The following is a 24,715-nucleotide window of genomic DNA, read 5'->3' as shown; positions in this document are numbered from 1 at the left end:
ACAACAGATGCAATCTTTGATATTAATTACATGACTAAATTTATGAACAAAATAAAAAGACTTTAATGGGAAGAAGTGGGGGTTTTTTGGAAAGTAGAAATAAATCAAGTTGGGTCATGTTCTTTACAAAGTGAAAATATAATTTCCAATGTCTAGTTATTTCAGGTAGTTCCTGTCAATTCTAAAAGTTTTTGTTCTTTGTGTTAATTTTGTTCAGTACAGAAATGTGTTGGAGGTTGCAGAGGCATGTTCCTGTGTGCATAGTTTTAATTCTGTTGGGGACAGCAGGCATAGCCTTGGCTGCCAATGTTTTACACTGCTGTATCATGGAGCAGAAGGGTTCCTGTTTGTCTTAGACTGTTACTCTGTCCTAAAAAACAGATTGAGTAATCTTTTTTTGTTAAGATGGTAAATAGAAAACATCAAAGAGGTCTGTTCTTAATGTCTTTTTTTCTGCCCTGCGTTTTGCCTATTCCATCAATTGTTACTAGAAAAAAATGCTGATTTAATCTGTTCCTAAGTATGAGTTTTATGTTTTCCGAGTGCATGGTGCTAGGTGGTAGTTTTCCACAAAGCCATGTTGTAGTATCTGCTCTTGTGTTCCTGTGTCAGCTCAGCTGAACTGGAACCTGTTTTTTCAATGTGTTGGGTGTGTGTTTGCTTTTACTGATTCGCTGTGAACTCCTTGCCAATCAATGGATGTTTAGAAAGGGAATTCAGTAACTTAAAGAATGTCTACAGATGAGAGTATAGGTGCTCACTGTTGATCATTTGGTAGTATTTTCCCACTAAGCAGTTAGTCTTCCACTTGTAGAATGAAACCATGGAGTATCTGTGTTTATAATGCAAGTAAAAAATTATGAAAGCTTATGCTGCCCTCAGTAGCTACCTGTAAAAGTATTCCAGGACTGTCTTGTCATCTTTTTTGGGAAGATGATGTAAAGTTGAGCAACCATGTTTCACATTGTTGAGGCTATGTGAATGTGTGCTGGATAAAGCCCTGTAATTCCTGCCATAAAAAATGGCAGAAACAAATAAAAACGAGGATAAAACCACCTCTAGTGGTGGTTCACTAGTCAGAATATTTTTTTTCATATTGGATGGGCATTGGTGTAAAAAGTGCATACAAAGAAGCTGAATTTATTTAATGCATCTGATTAAAGTAGTGATGAATGCATAAAATTCAAGTTTTTCTTTTCATCCTTTACTCAGTGGTTTAAGAAAGTTCAGTGAATTTCCAGTTCTCCTGCACAGTATTTTTTTCATGAAGTACAAAAGCAACAATTGTGTAGAAGACCAAAAACATTAGGATTTCATTATGATTGGAAGCAATATTTTTTCTGTCAGAGAAATGCATGCATGGTAGCTGCTGCTTAGACTTCCGTCCAGCAGTACCTTAAAATAAGATCGTATTGACTTTTAAAATAAACCAGGATTTTTTGTGATCTGGGTTTTAATTGCCTCAAAATATTTTAAAGGGTACATATGTACCTTTTGAGGTTGTGTTTTGACTACTTAAGATACTGCTTTAAATAATGGAAGTATATTAACCTAAAATCGTAATAATCACAAAAAGATTGAGTGCCTTCCTGCACACAGAAAGATGAATACTACTAGAGGAAATTTGGAGTAAGTGATCAATCATCCAATTGATCAATGAGACAGGAATTTCAGAGTAATAGAGTGTGTTGGGTTCTTTGTAGTTCATGTCCCTAGGGCACAGCTTCGTGAGTGTTGTCTTAAAATATATGTTCAAGGAAGACTTCAGAGCCCAGCTCTTCTTCAGGATTATTGAGGCGTGTAGTAGTGTATTGAAGCAGTGATCTTCTTTACATCTGGTGGAGAGTGAAGAAGTGGAATCCTGATTCCACAGAAACACGAGATGCTTTCAATCAGCCATTTGTTCATGTGAAAATAAGGTGAGTTTTGATTTTGGGATTTGTTTTTTTATTCCAATCAAAACTCCTACCAAGATAATTGAAGAAGTGTTTCAGTGTGCTGTACTAAGCGTAACTGTGTGCAGAGAGCTTTCCTTTGGTTGTAATTGCTCTGACATTGAAGGAATATATTCTGTTAACAGTTCTTGTGTAACAATACTTCTACCACAGTGCCGTTGACTTTTATGGGGAATCAATTGTGTCCAAAACTAAGAATGTACCTAATTCATACTGTTCTAGGGCCTGATAGTGGTTTTTATTTAAGCCTTTCTTTTGTATAAAAACTGACCATTTCTTCAGTAACAATGAGTTGGTAGCACATTAGTAGAACCATTTTCTCTATTTTTCATTCATGAAAAACCAAAGTTCTGTCTCGCGGCAGCGGAGTAGCACGGCACCGGCGGGAAGGAGCCAGTGGGCTCGGGGTGCACGCTGGTGCCATGACCTTCCAGAGAAGCGTCTTTAGAAAGATGTCCTGGGGGTTACAGGCACGTTCCCGCTCTCCGGAGGAGAGTGATTTCAGCTCTCTTCTGAGAGCCCCGCTTCTGCTGACGGTGGAGAGAGGGACGGGAGCTACGTGTGGTGATCCAAGGCAGAGTTTATTTCTTCTCGAAGGATACAGGGACAAAATGGCTCGAAGGGGCAGAGGGAGCGGGGTTGATATAGGAGAGCCAGGGGTCGGGGCAGAACAACTAACAAATCATCTGAGGGCACAGGGGCAGGGGGGAAGGGGGGAAAGGGGGAAGAACCAATAGGCTACAAACATTTTACATGAAACAGGCATGCTAGGGGAAACATTATAACCATTATGAGGAAGGAGTACATAAGGGCATTCCCTCCATGGGAGAGAGGCAGGCTCTTTCTCTATGGAGCTTTCAGCCTCCACTACTCCCCTTTCTTTATTTATTAAAAAGGCCTCTCTGACTGCCTTGTTGAGGCAACATGTGAAGTAAGAGAACATAAGTAACACAGCAATAACAAAGGTCCATAGAATGCTTCTAACTAGAGAAAACCCCCATCCTTTAAGTCCCCATTGTCCAAACAGGTCTTTCTGGAGTATCTTGGAGCTGGTAGAAAGGAGGCAAAGCCTTCTTGGCATGGCCCGTCAGGAAACTGAGCCAGGAGAGGGGCTCCTCAGCATGAACTGGTACTCTGGGGGCTGTCAGCAGTGGGGTTGTCTGTGATTGAGCTGCACGAGGCAGAGTGGGGGGGTAGTGTACTTGCTGGAACTCGAAATAAAAATCGTTAATTTTGAAGAAAAACGTTGTTTTCTAAAACTGGAAACGAGGTAGGTAAGTTCAATGAGGGATATTAGGGGCTTGGGTAGGAAGGGGAAACAGGATGGTAAGTATCAAGGTAAGCAGGACTTGGTGAGTTGATCGGGGTTTATTTAGGGGTCATGGGGGTTGGGATAAATATATTTAGGTTGTGCCTAGCTTGAGATTGTATAGCTGTCTGTGATCTCGTGATGGGGCAATTCAGCTGCTGCTGGCTTATTGTTCTGTAACGTCTTCGCCTCTAGGCAGCCCATTTCTGGTCTTGCAATCTTGCTTTTTTAGGCTTGGAAGAGACTTTGTTATTGATGGTGGGGACAGTGTTTGTCGGCCCTAAGAAGGGTTTTATATGTTTACATGGGAGCCATTTTGGGCCAAATGGTGCTGACACACAGGCATATCCCCTCCCCCAGGTAATGAATGGGAAAGGCCCTGATATTTGTTGGGTTTCCGGGTCCTTGATCAATACCGGTGGCTTTTCATTGAGCTTAGCTTGGACCAAATTTGAGAAGTGCTGGAGTACAGGGGGAGTCAGCTCAGAAAAAGAACAATTTAAGAAATTTATCACGTACAGAGCCTTACAGAGTCTCTCAATTGGAGACATGGTCTCTGTCCTTCCCTGTTGCTGATTGAGAACTCTCTTGGTAGTTCCATGTGTTCTTTCCACAATTGATTGTCCTGTGGGATTATGGGGGGTGCTCATGATGTGCTTAACTCCCCATTGGTTTAAAAAGTCCCGTAATTTTCGTACAGTATAAGCAGGCCCATTGTCTGTTTTTATTTTTTTTGGGACTCCCAAGGTGGCAAACGCTAGGAGAAAATGCTTGATGTTATGTGCAGCATCTTCTCCTTTGTGTGCCGAAGCAAACACTGCACCCGAGAACGTATCTACCGATATGAATATATTTAGATCTTCCAAAGGCAGGAAAGTGGGTTACGTCAGCCTGCCGTATCTGGCAGCTTTTCAATCCTCTGGGGTTGACCCCGGATCCTAGCGATGGCAATTGGTAAGACTGACAATTCGGACAGGTGGCCACAATGTCTTGTTCCTGTTCCCTTGTAAGTTTAAACATTCTTATTAAAGCTGGGACATTTTGATGATAGAAGGTGTGGGACATCTTTGCTTGTGCAAATATGTCTGGTATGTTGGTAACTTCGACAGGCATGGCTAACGCATCCGCTTTCCTGTTTCCCTCTGCTGTGGCTCCTGGGAGGTCGGTGTGTGATCTCACATGCATAATATGGTAAGGTTGCTTTCTGTGGGAGATAAGATAGACTAGCTTAGAAAGCAACTTATATAAATTTGAGTTGGAGACCTCTTTTAAAAGTGAATGTTCTGCCCTCATAGCTACGCCAGCAATATAAGCCGAATCTGTGACTACATTGATGGGTTCTTGAAATTTCTCAAAGACTCTGATGACAGCTGCTAATTCTGCAATCTGTGGTGATCCTTCAACCGCTTGGATATCAGACTCCCACTTCTGTGTCTTGGGATCCTTCCATGTCATTACTGACTTCTGGGAGGACCCAAAGCCGTCAGTAAAAATGGTCAGGGCTTTGAGAGGTGTTTTGCTTTGAATAAATTTTGGGACCAAATTGAAACTTGATTTAAACAACTTGTGGCTTGGTAAATGGATTGAAATTTGGCCTGGGTAGCTATCCAAGGTGAACTGGAGGCTCTCGTTGGACTGGAGCAAATGCTCCAAATCCCCAGTTGTTGCTAATGGTAAGATTATGTGTGTGAATTCACACCCTGCAGGAGAGCGGAGGCGAGCCCTAGCTTTCCTTATTAGATCTGCCATCAGCTGCTGTGGCATTGTTACAGTTTTTGTGGGCTGATGGTGTAGGAAAACCCATTTACTATAATTGAAGGATCTCTTAGCTGACTGTCCCACTGATAGATGAGCCCATGAAATCTAGGTGCCTTACCCAAGACTGCCAACGGCAGGCTCAGCTCATAGTGATGCGCTTGTCGCGATGATAGGGCTTCCTGGACTTTCCTGATGGACTCTTGGGCTTCGGACCTGAGCACATGCGGTAAGTCTAGGTCCTCGCTGCCACGGAGAAGGTAGAAAAGAGGGGTGAGGTCTTCCGTCATGATTCCTAGCAGTGGATGTACCCAATTGATGGACCCGCAGAGCTGGTGGAGATCCCGCAGGGTCGTTGGGTCATCCTTGATGGCCAATTGCTGAGGAACAATGGTGCACTCTCTGATCCGAAGTCTGAGGTAAGTCCATGGGCTGGAGAACTGAATTTTGTCCTTGGAGATTTCAAAACTTGCAGTCTCAATTGCTTGGACAGTTTTATTTAGAGTTGTATTCAAGTATGTCAGGTCCAGTGCACTGATTAGAATGTCGTCCATATAATGTAATATGATAGCTTCTGGGAACAGTCTTCAGATGGGTGACAGGATGTTGGCAACCTACCACTGGCATATCGTGGGTGAGATTTTCATGCCCTGAGGCAGGACAAGCAGGATGTTTCAAAGGGGCTTGCCTGTTGGGGGAAGGCACAGAAAACGCAAACTTCAGGACATCCTGGGGATGGAGGGGGATGTTGAAGAAGCAGTCTTTAATGTCTATAAAGGCGAGTTTCCAGTCTTGGGGCAACATCAAGGGAGAGGGCAAACCGGGTTGCAGGGAATACATATTGTTTTCTAGCTGTGAGCAGATAAGATATACAGTGACAGAGCAGAGAGAGCTGGCAATTAGAAAAGCTAAGGGAGTCCTATATCTCTGAGTGGAAACCAAGGTAAGGAAGGAGATAGTTATGAGTTTGCGTCTGTCCCAAGGTTTCAGAATAAGGAACTACACTAATTCCTGTGTTAACTGCCCCTGGAAGTAGGCGTACAGTCCTGAAGTGAATCAGTGAATGTAGTGCTCAGAGGAGAAGTAGGAAGAGCTTGCTCACATTTTTAATTATTTAATCTTCTGCTGGATAGCAGCAGCTGGATGTCCAGAACAATTATTCTGAAAGGAGAAAAAGAACGAAGAGGAGGATGGAAAACAAAACAGTGTCTGCATTATCCTGAACACAGGTGTCTGGGAAAAGATGGTGGGATGTGATGAGGGGTGATGTACCTTCTGTTAGAGGGAGTGGTGAGTTGGTTGGGGGAATAGGCCCAGTAATGTTCAGGGTTATCTTCTACCGGTTTTAACAGCTAGGAATACAGAATGTCATCAGTGAATAAATTGAGATGGTCTACAAATTGTGCAATTTAGTTAATCAGATTTCTAGAATTTATACCTAGTGTTAGAAGTCCCCATGCCAGGTAATTATTTATTGAATCACAGAATCATTTAGTTTGGAAAAAACCTTTAGGATCATGCATTACAACCATTAATCTAATGCTGATAAATCCACCACTAAACCATATTCCTTTGTGCCACGTCCACATGTCCTTAAATACCTCCAAGGATGATGACTCCATTACGTTCCTGACTGGCCTGTTCCAAATCTTGATAACCCTTTTGCGGAAGAAATTTTTCCTAATATCCAATCTAAACCACTCTTGGTGAACTTGAGGCCATTTCCTCTTGTCCTATCACTTGCTGCCTGAGAGGAGTTACTGACACCCACCTCACTAATCTCCTTTCAGGTAGTTGGAGAGAAACTAAGTAACTTGGAAAATTCCTGTTCTACTTAAAAGTGTTTTGGTTTTGTGTTTTGATGTGGTTTTTGTTTTTCTCCAAAATATGTAATTGAAATTTGGTGTAAAAATGGGAAATCTGTCTTGTATGGGAGCTGGCATAAACGTAAGTAACTTAGCTCAACATTTGGCTCTAAATTTTTCCTTGTTATTTCAACTTACTTAGATTTAGACTAATTTACCCATTGATAGAGCAAACGAAAAAGAAATAATCCTGAATCAGATTTAACTAAATAATAATTAAATTTCTGGATAGAGGACATTAAATCTATATACTGACCTGAGTTCTTTATCATGAACATTCAGCAGTGGCTCCCTGAGTTGATGAGGTAATAACTTCAACTGAAGTTCTGCTCTGTTTTAATCTCTATGAAGAGCAACTGCTTACTTATCATAATTTTTTCCCAGAAGACTTTTCATGGCAATAACTGAATGTTTAAGTTAAACTTGTTTAGATGTTTTGACCCCAAGCCCATACTGTAACTCAGACACTCTGAGAACTAGTTATGGAAATGCAAATGGCAAAGTTGCCCATCAAGCCTCAGAATTGGGGCTTTTGTTTTTCCATGAACACAAGACACTGCATGACTGTTTTGGGATAAATTTGAGGACATCAGAGTATCTGCTGCATAGAAGAGAGCACAGATGAGATGCTGTTTTCACTTGGACTGCTGAGATTCAAAGTAATTCATCCCAGAAAAGATCATTGATGAACTATCAAGTAATACTTTTATCTCTTTTTTAAACCCATTTTATATAAGAGGAGAGAGGGCTTTGTCTTGAAGAGCTGTTATCATTAGACAGCTATTGTTAAACATAGCCTTTGATTTTATTTTTCTATTGTCTCATCAGCAATTTTAGAAATCAGGCTGTCAACACCCATGCGAAAACAAGTTTGTAGTATATATTCTACAACTTCAAGGCCTGTTGAGCACTAGAAGCCTTTTGTGTTCAGTTAACTTTGCTCAAACCTCTAAGTGTTGCTTCTGACTCAACAGCTGTCACTGGAGCTATCTACTCTCACTGCAGCCTAACCTACAGACCGTACTAAACCTTTAGGCCAAGGGTTGTCTTGGAGCAGCTTACTCTAAATGCTGCTAAAATAAGAGCAAATATCTTTAGAGGAATTATCTCAATCCTAAATAGATCAGAGCGTTTGTAAACTAGGGAAAGTGATTTTAAACCTGTCAGAATTTTTTCCCCAGAATTTTATACTCTTGGGCACAGATTTATAGAATGCTGATTGCTCAGACTGTCCAGAAGATCTTATCAGCAAGCAATGAACGAAGAATTTAAAATGAAGTTATTTCAAAATTAAACGCCTCTCAGACAAAATCATACAGCAATTCTCCTAACTGTTTATAAGCACGGTCTGATCAACTGTTATCACCATTTCCTGCTAAATGTATAAAATGTCTGCCTTTTTTTTGCTCAATTTCAACTCTTTTGTTCCTTTTTTAGAAAAAAATCAATCTACAGCAACCACAGTGTTAATTTTGACTATCCTAATCTACACAATTCATCAAGGAAAAATAAGACACTAGACCACAGCAATTAACAGTTCATACAAAAGGCAAATCTAATCCTTAAAGAATGGTTGCTAAGAAGTAGTGGGGAACCTCCCGTTCTGGGAATAATTGCATGCTGGGCATGGAATATTGCTAGCAAATAAACTGCAGAAACTTTCCCAGACTGTCTGTAGCATTACTGATATTACTGAGTACGTATTTTTCAGTACATCTTTCTTTGTATGCTGAAGATTTTTTCCTTGAGGTAGTTGAGTAATCAGTGAAATAGACAGAAGGTGGTGTTAAGGCTCTGCATTACAAAGAGTTGTGGGATATGGCTTCAGATTAACATTTTTCACTTTTTTGGGGAAATGGAATTGTATGTAAAGTCTATTTGGATTGACATCAGTTGTTTTGGGTGCCTGGGACAGCAACTGTATTGCGTAAGTCCAGTCTGGGTCCAGTCAGTACTGTGCTCCTGCTGTTAAATTCTCTGACTGAGCAGAGGTGGGAGGCAGCTCTGCTTCAGAAGTAACTTTGGAGGTGGTCTCCTTTCAAATGTCAAAAGGTAATGGACCTTCGACATGCTTATACTCTGTGTTCAGGTGCACTGAGAGGCTCCAACCTCTCAATGAACATTAAGATGACAAGCACTTCTGCTTTTGAGTAGGTGTGTTCATTTATTTGTTTGCTTAACTGACTTAAAATCTGGACCTCATATTTATACTCAATGATGAGAAAGCCTGGCTTTCCTTTCCTAGTTGATGGTGCTTTATCAACAGTGTGTTTATTACAGTTTAAAGGTTAAATACCAGTTTATTACTGGTTGCTTTTAGCCAGTTGATTTAAGTGTCTCTTGTATAATTTTTGTTCAGATTTTGATGTGCTTGCCTAAGCAAGCAACCTGTCATAAGCCTTATTACGGAGCTGAGGCTGTTTCTGATTTGACCAGTAGGTTTTGAAATTGCAGTAACACAGAAAGCAGCTCTGCATCTGCATCCAGATGTAATAGAAGACTTTTGATAGCAAGAGTTTTTTTTGTCTTAAGCACTTACTTGTAGACTGACTATTTACTGGCATATACTGCCAAAGATCAATCAATGGAAATTATTTGTATTCTTTGAGAATTTTGTGGGAAAAAATTAGGTGTCACCTAGTGATGAGATAATGTCATCTATGTGTTCAAATCCTGTGCCAAATATCTTATAATACAGCATATAAATAGAACATGATAGATATATATGGATTTGAATGATTCCTAAATAGATAGGGAAGTGGGACTGTGAAAAACAAAAAACTTTATTGCCTCAGTAATCTCATGAGGGTTGTATTCTTAAAATACCTATCTTTCACAAAACTATTGACATAAAATGCTGTCAGTTTTCTAAGTTGTTACTTCTATTTCTAGATCTTTATTTTTCCTCATTTCATTTGCTGAAGTGGTTAAGTAGGGTAGAACGTTGCTTCCTTCTCTGCTGGATTTTTGGAACTAATTTCTGTCATATTAGGTTATCAGTGGATAAACAGCATTAGCTAAAATTTCCAGTCTTATTAAACCTCTTTAGGTTTAGAAAAAGATTAAGTTTATATCTAAGAAAATGCTAACAATTTGTATTTTAATTGTGCATTTTCAAAGTCTACCAATTCAGATTTAGCTGTCAATTAAAGCTCTTCTTCACTCGCTATTTTATTCCTCATCAGTTGAAAAAAATCCTCTGATTGACAATTGTATTTTATCTATACCCCGATTGTTCTTATTTCTGTTTTACTTAAACTCTAATGCTGATTTGCAGTAATAAGAACCGTTAACTAGTGATGTTTGGAACTAGAGATCTTTAGTCTCCATTGAGGAAGCGATTTCACTTTCTGAAGTATTTCTCGCCTTTTGGATTTCCAGTGTAGTATTTGGAATTAAAAGTTTTCTTCAAAATGCCTCTGTATGCCAGTTTGAGTATCTGTGACAATGAATCTGTTTTGGCACTCCTCTTTGGGCTGCCCATCTCTCTTCTCTCAGTCAAAACAATAACCAGGACAATAGTTTTGAGTGAGAATAGGATGTAAAATTTGGAGCAAGTCTCAAGCAATGAGTCTGGCATGAGGTACACAAATAAGAGTGAATGTTCCCTTCTGTCTTCTATAAAAACATTAATGTTTGGCAGTTTGGAACTGGGGTGTTTGATCTGCTGCTTCTTGTTAAGTAGAATTGGTGAACTGCCATTATTAAGAGCAGAGCCCAAGTATGTAATTTTGTTTTTTACAATTCTGTTAAAATTGTGCTTTTACTAAGTAACTCGGCATAAATAAATATGGCTTGTGGCTGTATTTAAATAAATAAATGGCTTTTATTAGTTAAATGTGGAAGTTTGGCTTATGCTGAATTTAATTTAATAATCCCCCAAATTTAAAAAAGGCGATTGAATACCATATACTATATTGCTTTTCCATAGTAGCAGTTCTGAAATGTTAGATAGGACTGTTCTGAGAGATTTGGTATATTAAACATTTCTCTGTCTCTACGTTCCCCCAGTTTGAGGTTGAAGATGCAGATTTGCATCAGACAGCTCAGGAAAAGGAGTGTAAACCTTCATAGTGTTTCCAAATCCTTAGTGCCTCGAATGTCCTCAAACACATTTTAGATGACTCTTTAATGTGAAAATCACAGTTGGTTTTTTTTACAGTGAAGTCTAGCCTTTCCAGGAGAGAAAGGAGCATTAAGTTTTGGGGTTTTTCTAATAGTGACAACCTTAGTGGTTTGTGCCTTTGAAATGTTAAGTTATTTTAAATTTAAATTGAAGCTAATAATAGTAACACATAACATTTCTGAAATCTTGCTGAATATTCACTATACTGTTCTCTTATAGCTTGTTTTATTCCTTCTTGCATGAAAACTGTACAATGAAAGTACATCTGGTTTTAATTTGGTCTCATATTTCATCTGTTCTGGCCAGTAACTTGGGATGACTGAAGATATAAGATACATGTGAGAAATTTCACTAAGTAGGTGTATTTTTGCTTTCCTCTCTCATAAATATAGATGAGTACTGTACTGGGAGTAATGTGTTCATTTTTCCCTAAAATAACAGATTCTATAACACATACACCTATTATTTGCAAACTTTCTAGAGCCATATCTGCAGAAATCATATTAGCTCTTAAAGACAGTGCGATTGTAGCAGAAAACTTCAATACATTTGTCATGGCTAACAGTTTCTTTTTAATTTGTGCAGTGTTTCTAATTTTTTTGCAGATACAATGAAAAATAATTATTTCATTACGCAAAATATAAATTTTAAATTACAGTGAAAGTATTCTTTTTCCTATTTAATTTTCAACCTTTGTTTTTTCTTCTTTTTCTAGGAAATACTTATACTGAATTTAGTGCTTTTGATACAAGATAGGGCAGTGAATCCATATATGTCATTATTTCTGCAGAATTCCTTCTTTGGCTTTTTCATGTGACACAATTTTAGTTACTGACAAGGACTAAATAACTTAAAGAGGAGTAGCATTGGTACGGTTTTGTATCTATGGCTATGTATCAGTGGTCTGCTTTAGTCGTAACTACCACATTCCTTTCCTTTACTGCTTTCCCAAAGACTAAGTAAAGGAGAGACGGTCAGGTTCCATGTACTCTAATCAGTTTTACTATTTTTACAGTTGAATTAGACGTGCATACATCTCTCTGCTTGGACCATGCTTACATGTCATACACAAAGTATTTGCAAGTGCTCCTGAGTGCTTCAAATGATTCCTCAGACTCCTGGAAAGAAGGAATTTTATGCTGTTTGCTAAAGCTTGACAGTATAGAACTAATTCTCCAATTCTTAAGTAATAGTGGAACCTTTGTTCTTTTAGTTTTAGACTGTGTGACGCAGTGTTTGTGCCCAATAGCGTCATCTCCCTGAACTCACTTTACCATCCTGGTAGCAAGCTCATTCATGTTTTAGGAATAACATACTCTGATCTTAGTACCTGTGCTGAAATCTTGCAAGTGTTTCACCACTACTTCTAGCTGAGGTAGACAGGCACATGAAGATAAAAAATATCATTAAAGAGAAAAAGTCCATCTCAAGTTGTTTTTTGCCCTGCTGGATGGCCTTAGCCAAAGCAACCAGGCTTTTAATAGGAGCAAATTTATGTGGTTTGTCTATGGAATTTGCTCTTTTTTCAGCAGCTGCTTCTGCCTGAAAAAGGGCCAGTGCTTTCAAATTTGGACATTAAAGTTAGGTATGCAAAACAGTATTATGGCTCTTAATAGCTAATTGCATTGTTAATCAACTATTCCTGAAATCACAGGATAAAATTATTTTTTGACATAATATCAGTGAGTTGCTTGGTAGCAAAGCAAGTACTTGGCTCACAGTTTTTCTGTGTTCTTTCCTGACCCGCCAGGCATGGATGTCTGATTTAGGGCAGGCTTAACTCTGCCCCTTCTCTCCAATTATTTCTGCAGCTGAAGTAGTTTGCATTTAGTGGTAATCAGCTTTTATTCCAGTTGGCTACTACACTTGTACTCCTTTACACATTTGGTCTGACCTTGGGTTTTGCTACTTCTGCTGGTACGAGATACCCAATAGTTGTTTTGCTCCTAGGTTATTCTAGAATTACAGAAAGGTTCTTACTTATCTGCAGTAGGAGTTTGGTTGCCACAATGTGTCAGGTGTTACTAGAATTCCTCTAACTTTTTGTTCAGTCAAAATATTGTATGATATCTACTCACTGTTTAAAGATCGTATTGTGCGGAATTTCAGTTTCAGAAAGTAGCCAGTCTGTTTAAATTTAATAGGATTGAATAGGATTTTTATTTTAAAACCTATAGTATAGGTTTTATAGTTTTACCCTCTTAATCAGAATTGAGAAAATGAAAAATAAAATTAGTTTGAGCATTTTCTGCATATCTTTTAAAAAGGAATGAACTCAATTAATGGGTCACTTAGATTAATGTAAGAATTTTGAGTGTTGAGATTTCTGCTCTGAGGTAGAATACAGACATGATAGACGTAGACAAGAGACTACTGATTTTGTTTTGCAAGGGAAAAGTACATACTACTAGAACTAAAAAGAGGTATTAATAGCATTACAGGAAGATACTGTCTCTGAAATATAAAGGAAAAATTTCTCTTTGTATTCTACAGAATATTTATAATGGATTCCAAAACCCAAACTCTATGAGATACTTTGTCGTTGTGCATGCTAAGATTCAAAACGTTGTATTGCCTGTTAAACTTTAGGGAAAAGCTTATATTCTCCTCCTTAGTGAGATTGGTCCTCTTCAGACAAAATAAATACTTGGGGCAAATGCTAGACTGCTCTTTTACTCCAACACCTGATTGTTCCTGTAGGATCATGTTTCATACTGAGCTAGAGTATTGTGGTAAAGTTGCTTTATAAGTTTAAAGACTAATCGGCGAAAGGGTGTAGAAGTGAAGAATGTATGTCTTGTAGGAGCAAGCTGTGTGGCTAATTAATCACTTGCCTTTGTGTCCTTAAGTCATGCCACTCTATACGACCTAAGTCACATTATCAAAGCCTATGAGGAATACATTGTCGAAGACTGCAGTACCTATAGCAAGCTCATTGTACTGTTGTCTTGGTGCGAACTGATTTGAAGTTCACGTCTAAACATTTTGTCCTCTTCACAGAAAATTATAGACCCAGCTTATTATGATCTCTGAATTGGTATCTTGCAATGGGTTTTTGGGAATCTGTGCTGCAGGAGGCAGCTCTAAAGAAACTTTCAGAATCATCAATTTTGAGAAAATGTCTGCCTTCCTTTGGTTTTTCAGTATGAGGAAGATTAGTTTTCTGGATTTGTCGATCATATAGTAGTTAACCTCACATCTTTTCTCGGGATTGTTTCTAACTGTGAGTATTCATATTATTCACCATTAAATGTGATAATAGATTATGTATTGGGGAAGATGTTTAAAATCTCTTGTTTGCAGAATAAAAAATTGTAGAAGAGTTGTGTAAAATCACTTTTGTTTGGGTGTCTTTAAGCTTTTAGCTGACGGAGGTAAAAGCTTAGGGTTTAACCTTTAGGCTCTTAGCATTTCATTAGTGCTATGTGGAGAGCAACAACACTCACCTCCAAGACTTTTTTCTTTTACGTCCTTGTTTACTCTCATACTAAGCTTGTGTTTAGCAAGGTTTAGATTTAAATTGCCATGCCTGATGGCAGATAGCTTTAGCAGCTCAGATCACTATTTCTATTATTGTGGACTGGTGTGACTGCAGATGTCTTTTGTGCACCTGCAATGACAGTGGTAGTTCACTGGAACCATGCAGCTTCTTTCCAGGTTAATTTTCCTACTCCTGCATTTATACTAATTTGTCCTGTGTTATATTTGGAATCTGAATTAATCTGCTTTGTATGTGTTTTAAAATGGGAAGGTTTGCTGCTTGGCCATACATGATATAAGAGATGACAGTGAAATGTCATGCTTGCAATCGTGCTTCTCAAACTGCTCCTTATTCCTTTTGTCTTGTTTCAGTTTAAGAATGCTGTTTTTTCCCCCTTCATGTGGCTGTTTACTTTGTATTGTAACAGCTCATGGGTTAAAACTGAAATGTCAAAAAAGTTCAATGCCAATGAACCAGGAGGAAGCAAAGAGTTCAGAGTTTATCTGAGTGATAACATTTTAAACAAGTTTTCCATGGTTCATCTCCAAAAAATGTATTCTCTGAATAAAGAAAATTATAAAAAGACTTTTATGTCAGCATAAATAGCTCTAGTAACCTTTTGATTCCTTGGTCTATATTCTTTCCCTTGGAGATTAGTAGTCTGGTGATGCTTTTGATATGCAGTAAAATTTTGATTTTACACGGTTTGATTACTTTAAATTTGTGCAAGTATTTTTGTAGAAATTGGCTATAACTTGTTTTCCTAGAAATTTATGTCTCTAGGTATTAAAACTGTGAATTGTCTTGAAGCTAACTTCCAGTTTAACTTTTGTATCTTAGTTTCAGTTTGAGATTTTTTAGCATAATTCTTTTTGACTGAAAAGGTTATTAGTACCTGCATGCAATTTTGAAAATACTGTCTTTAGAAAAAAGTTATTAGAGAATAAACTCTTCAAAAAGCAAACTGTTCTCTAAGCATCAGAGCTGATTAAACCTACTTTCTGCTAGATTTATGCACTTCATCTTTCTCCTCCTTCCCTCTGCAGTGCCTCCCCTGTCTTCTACCTCTTTTGCTGGCCGTGCAGCTGCACATGCCATGGCTGGGGTTGGAGCTGTGTACTGATTGACTGCTACCTTTTGGAGTGGTTAAGATGTGAGTCTTAATACCTGCCTTTTCTACATAGCAGATGGATTTGGGTGTCTTCCACCAGCAGTTGTTTTGGGGTGGGATTGCAATGATGCTTAAAGAAATTTAGCCTTGAGTCTGTTTTCAAATTTGATTAAAGCTAGTCATCAGATTTCAAAAGCAACCAGCTGAGGGGAGTAATCAAGAACTTGTGTTAGCAGTAGTATAGTGAATTCTTGATAAGCTGTTCTTGGGCAGAGGAATCATAGAAGAGTTTTTGCTGCACAATACTTTCTTTCCACATTTTTTCCTCCACTAGTTTGCCTATGTGTTTTTACTTGTAATTGCACTTAGCTTTCTGTCCTCTCTATTCTGTGTGGCCCCCAAACTGACATGGAAGTGCACATGGTCCAGTTTAGAGATCATAGTGCTAGACCACTGAATGCAACTGTAGCCTGAAGGCTGGCACATGATCACTCTACTGGGAAATACCATAAGAATAGAAGATTCTGGAAGCTGCTTTTGCCTAGAGGTTGGAGCAGATGACCTCCTGGCCTTCCAGCCTCGGATATCTCGTGACCCTCTGATTCTGTTCCTTCTTAGAACAGGTAGATCCAAATTTCATCACTATATCTCCTGTTTAGGTTGACTAGTGTACCTTTCTCTTACTGAATTTCCTGGGGAGGATTTTTTATTTTCTTTTTACCTTGTTTTAAGGCCTTTTCATTGCTACAGCTACTGACACTTCAATTTTTCTGAATTTGTGGCCTTGAAACAGGAAGTCTTGATGTATTTAGAGTGAATGCTAAGGAACTTAGTATATCTGGTTGGAAAATACTCTTGTCATCTTTTCTTTAAAATGTTTTATTTTCACTTTTGAGATTTTCAGCCGTGTAGAAACTTGACTTTAACAAAATGAAAAATAACATTGGAAGAACAGTTATATTCTAAGTTGTTTATAGATTGGCAAAATGTACATTATTGCCAGAAATTAATAAAAATTAGCCTACTTTACAGTAAGTTTACATCCAGAGCAAAAACCAGCTTTTTTTCTTCTGGAAACAAATAACGTGGAGGATAGAGGTATGATGTGAATATTGTTCAGTTGATAGTAGACATGCATGTCTGGAAGAGATTAGGTTCATTTCTGAACCCTTGCAGTTGGGCAGAAGTACTGTGTAGTCCCTTGGATAGAAACTGTGACAGGAGACTAATTAGCTAAAAGATAACCTTTTACATAAACAGTGCTATATATGATCAGAATTTTTCATTAAAATGTAACTGCATGCTACAAAAATGTGATTTCAAAATTTGGTATGAATTTCAATTCCTCATTTATATTCACTGGTCCATTATCTATTAAGGACAAATTTTATGGAGGCAAACAGTCTGGCACTGATTTGACTTCTTAGATGCATGGATTTTTTCAGGGATTGTGTGAGCTAGATCTTGAATTAAGACGTCAATTGGAACTAAATTTTTTTAAGTTCTGTTTTTGTGTGAAAAAATATTTTTGTATTTTTTGCGATGTTTGGGAAAAATTGAGTTTAAAAATGTCAAAGGGATGTTTTATTTGTGTGGCTGCCATCACACTGACAGATTTTCTCCTCTGCTAAAGAAGTCAAAAAGTAGCATGTTGAAACACTTCTAGAACTATATGGCTGCTGTGCTTTACTGTGCAACATAAGAAATAATCCAACTTAAGGAATTTAGTTGAGTACAAATACAGTTTACTGGAGTAGGGGAAATGCAGGCAAGCCAGTGACATCAGTGGACTGGGAGAGCAATGCAGTGGTATAGCTGACCTCCAGCTATGGTATAAGATGCTTTTGCTTATGCACAAGGAAAGCATCCTTTTGAAGATACTGAAAGCAAAATTACAGTAGGCAGAAAAGCACAGAAATATTTCCAGGAAACAAACTTAGGAGAGAAAATGGAAGAGATCTTGATGGTATGTACTGTAAAGATGTTTCCCATGCTGTAATTTAGTGAAATATCTTTGAAGAGTTGCATTCAAGCCTGTTGTTTATGATGTAATATATTTCTTTTTCAGATCGAGTCCAGTTACCCAGGAATATGATTGAAAACAGTATGTTTGAAGAGGAGCCTGACGTGGTTGACTTGGCAAAAGAGCCTTGTTTACATCCACTGGAGCCTGATGAAGTTGAATATGAACCAAGAAGCTCCCGTCTCTTGGTGCGTGGCCTTGGAGAGCAAGAAATTGATGATGATGAAGAGGATTATGAGTCATCAGCAAAATTGTTGGGGATGTCCTTTATGAATAGAAGCTCGGGTCTGCAGAATAACATGTCTGTATATAGGCAAAATCCAAATGGATCATGCTCAGTGCCCTCTACGAGGACCATGGTGGTTTGCACAGTTGTTTTTGTGATTGCATTTTCATTAATAATAGTGATTTATCTTCTTCCCAAGTGTACATTTACCAAAGAAGGCTGCCATAAAAAAAATCATACAATGGAACTAATATACCCTTTGGCAACCAATGGAAAACTATTTCCATGGGCAAAAATTAGACTTCCTCCTGATGTTGTACCACTGCACTATGATCTTGTTTTGCAGCCAAATTTAACTACTCTGAAATTTTCAGGCTCTGTGAAAATAGTGGTCAACATCCTTCACATAACTCGGAAGATTGTACTTCACAGTTCAGGCCTTAATATCACCAAGGCGACAATTGCTTCAGCACAAGGGCATCAAGCAAAGCTAGTTGAATTCTTGGAATATCCATTGCATGACCAGATTGCACTCATGGCTCCAGAGGCTCTCCTTGCAGGACAGAATTATACTGTCAACATGGAATACTCATCTAATTTATCAGACACCTACTATGGTTTCTACAAAATTTCTTACGAGGATGAGAACTCTAAGCAAAGGTATGCCCACTAATACAGCTTCCCTGATCTGTCACATCTAGATTGTGCTTTGATAACAGAAGAAAAAATGTTGTTTTTTTAATTTGACATTTTGCGTGACTTACTCCTTTTGAGAAAAATCAGTCCATAATCTCTTGATTAATCTACCTGAAAAATGTCTTTCATGGGTGAATTCCTTAAGTCAGGGCAGCCTCTCCTACACTGAAATGTACTTCAGTCAGTAGTAAGTTGTAAGTAGTTGTATTGTGTCTTTCTTGTTAAATTTTTAGTTTCTCTCTTTGGAAATTCTCCCCAAATTTCTTGAGCCCTTGAGTCTCAAGACTGGGACTGAGGAAATGAAGTCCTGTCATCATAGGTTCAAGATCACCAGAGGAGCCCAGTGGAGCCTGAAGGGATTTGTCACAAAGTCCTAACTAAGGGAGCTGGGAGATGTCATTGCCAAGATGCTCTCAATCATATATGAAAAAGTCATGGCAGTCAGGCACAATTTCAGGTGACTGGAGAAAAGGGAAACATCACACTTATTTTACAGAGTAAATTAGTACTTTTTAGCAAGATCATTCAAAATTTGCCCTCCCTCCACACTTAAGATGGGCCTTCTGCTGATCATATACTTAAGAGTGTTCATGCCTTTGTGGGCAAGAAACTATCCATGCAGGTCTTCTAGAAAAAGTGTGGTACAATAAAAAAGAGGAAAAGCAACTTAGTGCAAGCATTAAAAACATACATTCCCATGAAGTAAAGCAGGAGTAAAAGTGCAGTGACTGTAAATGGCAAAAATCACCTAAATAACTGAAACTCAGCAGGTTTTTTCCTATTCTGATGTAGCTGCAGCTTTCTTTTCTTTCTGTATTTACAGTAGTAGAAAGAGAATGCATAATTGTTCACAGAAAAAAAATATGATCTTGAGTAATTTTTTGAGGTTTTGTCCCTCTTCAGTCCAGTGTTACCTGCTTTTGATCTGGAACAGAATGTAACACATGTTTTAACCTGCCTGCTTTTCAGTAAATCCTTTTCAAATTGCCCTTTAGTGATTTCATAATTTCTGTTCTCTTGCCTGCCTCTTTTTGCAGGGGTATAGTCTCTGTCTGCCTATTGTCTGTAGTTTTACAAATGCAGACTACTCTGACAACTTCTATTGTTACTACACTTCCTGTATAAAACTCAAACTATCAAGCTGATTTTGCAAGAAAATATATTTTCTTTAGTTTAGTTTTACTTTCTCTTGAACATTTTTAATATCGTCACAAAAATACAAAACTACCAACTGGCGAAATAACTCACTTAATTTATTGCCAAAAGAGAAAAAAATTCAAAATTATGCCTTCTTTATATTTTTATGCAGAATGGTTCTGTATTCTTTGGTTTTCTTCTGCACAAACTTGGGGTGAAACTGCATTAATTTGTCAGGGGGAAGAAAAGAGTAAAAAGTTGAAAGCAGGCATGCAATTTAATCTTGTGAGTTGTCAGTACTGTGCCTTCTCAGAAATGTTGTCTATCCAAAAATGTTTGAATCATGGTGCAAGAACAAATAATCTCCCCAAACACTTGTGGGTACCTTGGCAGTAGGTTAAAAAAAAAAAAAGGAAAGGAAAGAAAAAGCATAGTATGTACCATCTTCTCTGTTTAGCTCCAGTAAATACTTCAGTTAGTAGTGTTGTCTTGCAGGTACAGAAGTCAGAGATGCTCTCCATCAAAAGCCATATGCTAGTTTGTATAAAAATAGTGGAGAAGGAATGTAGACTCCTGAGAAATTTTCTTGTGATATGAATAGCTGTTGGATTAGAGACAAGACAGTACATGAACTTGGACAGAATCCATCTACTAGCCAGCTCAGGGAGCAGGCATATAGTTAGATGGACTGTGGGAACATCTGCAGGAAATGACCTAGCAATTAGATGGAAAAAGCTTCCTTGCAGATCTACTGCAGAGATTTCCAAACTCTTATTTAGTAGGCATGTGCGCTAATTTAATTTTTCAATCTTCTTTTTGTTCCCTCTCTTTGGAAACTGGCTGGCTTATATTTTGATGATTGTTTTGTAAGTGTGTTATTCCAGGTGCATTGTTCTTTGTTCAGAAAGCAAGAAGATTACTCATCAAATAAGTACATTACTGGATTTTAAAGAAAAAATTGTGAATGAAACATTTATTCTGACTGGCCCAGCCTTGTCATCTACTTTTTAAAAAGCTATTATCATAACAAGCTCTTAGAACGTTTGGGAGGGAAATGACTGTTCTATCCTAAATAAACTGACATTTATGCTTTTAATAATTCTTATTTTGCACTTCTTCACTCTTCCCCTTAGGTGGTTTGCAGCAACTCAGTTTGAACCTCTGGCAGCAAGGTCTGCTTTTCCATGCTTTGATGAGCCAGCACTTAAAGCTACTTTTTTAATCAAGATCAAAAGGGATGAGAAGCTTTCCACTCTGTCAAATATGCCAAAGGTACCTGCTTTTGTAGGGGAATTTTATTAACTATTTTGTTCTCAAAGACTTGAACTTTGTAGGACAAACAGCTGTTAAATGCATTGCACAGTGTAGGATGTTACTGACAGACAGTTGAATGACTGAAGGATTCCTGTTGAAATTAAATGAATCATTATTTTGCAGTGGTTATGTTGTTGGTGACATTGGTCTCAAGAGCTCTTAAAGTTTACTTTCAAGTTTTCTGTCTTAACTGCTGCTGCACATATGCAGAGTACTGAAGTACCTTCAGCAGTAGTTCCTGTAACTAGTACCAGTCTATGTGAAAGACAGGCCTGATCTTGAAGGATGTGCTTCCGTGGCTAATTGAGGGGAGGTGTAGTATGAGTACAGGTATAGTCAGCTCCAGAATGTGAATGAGGGATCTGACATTCCTTCAGCTAGAATTTTTCAGACAAAATCTTGTAAGAGCATATCTGAATTTTATGGTGATGTTTTATGCCTTTGGACAAACCTTTATGGAGGCCTAATTAATTTAGACAGATGAGAAAGACTAACATTACCGAGTCTGTGTCTGAACTAGGTATTCTCTCATCAAAACATTAACATAATTTATCACCCAGCAGAAACTCAATACTGACACTGGTCTAATCTGTAATGAGGAAATTACGCCTTTGATGTTGGTGGTACATTTATGTACACTGTGCAGCTTGGGTTCCAGAAAGTTGTCTAAAGCTCAGGTGCTGATACAGATGCCTTATTTTCGAAAATCAAGCTAATAATGGCAACCTTATGAAATAATACTTATCCACATATGAACATGTATGAACATTTTTTTGGATGTGTAGTGATTCTTGGCAATTACAAGAAGAAATGGACTCTGGTGGACCCCTTTTCTGTATTACGTCAACAAGAAAAGGTGCTCACTCAATCTCCTCTGCTAGGAGCTGGGCAAGTGGCTAAGGCATCTTTCAACAGCTTCCCATGTTCTTCATATACAGAAAGTAAATAACTCTTTAGTACTACTGCAAACACTCACAATTAGCTCTGCTGGTCAGAGCAAGATGCTAATAATGCCAGAGTTGTGGGTTAGAGCCCCATATGGGCCACTTGGACTTGGATTCCATGGTCTTTGTAGGTTCAATCCAACTCAAAATATTTTGTGATGTATGCAGCAGACATTGTTGAAGTAATCATCTGTAACTACATAAGCAAGAGATCTCAGAAGCAGGCCTTGTCAGCTAGTGTGTACATCCCTAACTTGGCAATACATAGTGTCTGACATGGATTAAGGCTAGAAATTAACTGCACATTTTGGGCCTGCAGAGCCACCTTTTGTGATTTTGTTTGTTTTGTTTTTGTTTTCTTTGTTTGTTTGGGATTTTTCGGTTTTTTTGTTTGTTTGTTTTTTAAGAGGATAGCTAATTTTTAAACCAATTTATCTGCAGCTGCAGCAGATTTTCTTAAATAGACTGTTACCTCCTTATGAAACAAAACCTGAAGTAAAGGCAGAATTTTTTTAATTCACTGGAGGAATTCAAAGATGGCATTCTGTTCATATATCATGGTCAGATTAAATTATTACAGTGGTTATATCTTCATGTTTAAAAATCCGTTTCTCTTTAAGGTTGACAGTTAAATTTTCGGTGACAGTTAAATGTCAAAACATTGTTTGGTTTCAAATGATCTTGTCTAAAACTAAGGTTATTGTTGGTTTTTAAATGTTTGTGGATTCTGAAGACGAAATCATATATGAAGTTTCAAAATTTATGAACTACCATCTCTCTCCAGACTTGGTAGTATTCTGCACTAAAGTGGTTTTAAACATTTTGCTTTATTCTTTTTGTATTTTTTGTTTGTGAAGGAATACATAGAAAAGTACTCTAAGGCATATAGCGTGCTTTTCTAGGACTAATATTAAAGAAAACTGCACTAAAAGTAAGTTGAGGTACAGTACAGTATCTTACTTCTGTGTGGTATCTGACTGTGTGCTCAGAAAACTGGGCAGCTACTTTAGTCAGTGTGGATTTAAGCTGGGCATATTTTTGCTTTGAAGTAACTGAAATCTTGGCTTTTCTTCAGTTTTTAAAACTTATTCTCTTTCGATCTGTAAAAGTGCAATCTGAGGAATATTTTTTCAGTTTTAAAATAGTAAGTATGTCTGGTTACCTAGTTTTGCTGAGACTTAAGGAAAGAGGCAAGTATTTAACTCATGTAACACCAGTATCTTTAGTAGGCTATGCTGAACTGTGTCTCTGGTCTAGCCTAACACTCCCTTGAATTAATACTGATCTATATGTTGACTTTGGATTATACTGGGACTTTAAATGCAAACCAAATTAGATTAGTTTCTTCAACAGAGTAGTTGTTTGGTAATACTACATAATAAAACCTGACAAAAATTTTTTGTGTATATAAGTGTAAATGTTTCATGTCTTCTTAAGCTTTTTACATTGTTGTAAGTATCATCAATCCCACTGGAATATAACAAAATTATAAAGATACTATGTAAGCTTGCATATAAACTATTTGTAGCATGAAATAATTCTTTAACATTGATTTATTTCATGTCTTAGTGTTCTTTTGTCTGCATTAATAGTACTTCATTTCCCTTGCAGAAAGCCACCACACCTGTGACAAACGGAATTGTTCAGGATGAGTTTTTTGTGAGTTCGAAGATGAGTACCTATCTAGTAGCTTTTGTTGTTGCAGACTTGAAAAACATCAGCAGGATAACTAACGGGACTCTGGTATGTGTTTGTAAGTTCTGCTTCATTCTTCCCAAGCTGACTAGGCTACTAAACAAAACAAAAATATCTCCAAACCAACAAGCAAACTCTGTCTCTTTAAAATTTGTTTACCTTCTTCATTTCATTATACTCATCATAGCTATGGGACAAAAGCTATATGCTATAAGGTGGATTGAGGTGATACCAGACTGAATATACTTTTACAGCAAGGGACTCTGCATCAGGTCTTGTTAACACTGGAAGTTTACAAAATGTAAAATTTCTAAGAGCTTTCAGAGCTGGAAGCTTTAAACTCTTCTTTTCACTGCTTCATCTGTGAACAGTAATGTCATGCAAACCAGGAGTTGTTCTGAGGGTGTAAAGAAATGTGATAAGTTTCAAGGAACATGTGGTTTCAAGCAATGTCACAAAAATTTTCTGTACCTGCCAAAAAAACTAAAAAACTCATGCCCTACAGTAAAGAAAATTTAGGCTGACTTTAAATCAGCATTCTGTCACTTAAATACAATTAATTAATTTGTTTTTCCAAAGGTTCCAAACATCAAACAGTGCGTCTCCTACTTGAGCTTTGTCCTTTGCAAGACTGTGGCCTGTTTCTACAATGTGTGCAGTTAGAGCACACATAATATTAGTAATATTAGTAGATGCTCTTTAATCTTATTTTAGAAAGTGCAGAAGTTTCATGTAAGCAACGGCTTTCATGGCTCTTTAGCAGAGGCTGCCCCTTCGTGGTGAAATGTCAGAAGTGCTTGTGTACCTAGAAAAAGCCAGAAGGAACAGTGCTAGTAGCGTTGTAGAAGGGGAAGTCCTCTCTTTAATCCAATAAACACGTACAAGTAAAGATAGTAGATAGGCTTTGATTCTGATCCAAACCAGTATTTCTAATGAAAGCTGAATAGAACAGATGGTTACACAGGTCTGTGTTTGAACTGTACTCTGATAAAATCATACAGTCAGTTCTCTGAGGCAGGTAACTTTTCGACTTAATAAGAATACTTCTTGCTTATCTTTAATTTATTATTTTTATTTT

At 37.7% G+C, this 24,715-nt stretch overlaps 1 protein-coding gene across 2 annotated transcripts in view; it reads left to right on the top strand.

Moving 5' to 3' along the window:
• LNPEP (leucyl and cystinyl aminopeptidase) overlaps positions 1-24,715 on the top strand; it is a 54,823-nt gene that overhangs the window by 3,874 nt on the left and 26,234 nt on the right. Inside the window, exons 2-5 of one of the 2 annotated variants that reach the window (XM_014887118.2) lie at positions 15,538-15,644; positions 17,671-18,511; positions 20,818-20,956; positions 23,554-23,685. In XM_014887118.2, the coding sequence (XP_014742604.1) occupies positions 17,694-18,511; positions 20,818-20,956; positions 23,554-23,685 (1,089 nt within the window). In that variant the 5' untranslated portion in view covers positions 15,538-15,644; positions 17,671-17,693. The remainder of the gene's footprint in view (positions 1-15,537; positions 15,645-17,670; positions 18,512-20,817; positions 20,957-23,553; positions 23,686-24,715) is intronic. The other variant, XM_014887117.2, reaches the window with a different exon arrangement.

Source organism: Sturnus vulgaris, chromosome Z (genome assembly GCF_052056855.1).
Source record: "Sturnus vulgaris isolate bStuVul1 chromosome Z, bStuVul1.hap1, whole genome shotgun sequence".
NCBI lineage: Eukaryota > Metazoa > Chordata > Aves > Passeriformes > Sturnidae > Sturnus > Sturnus vulgaris.
This window is presented reverse-complemented; position numbering and strand designations above follow the sequence as displayed.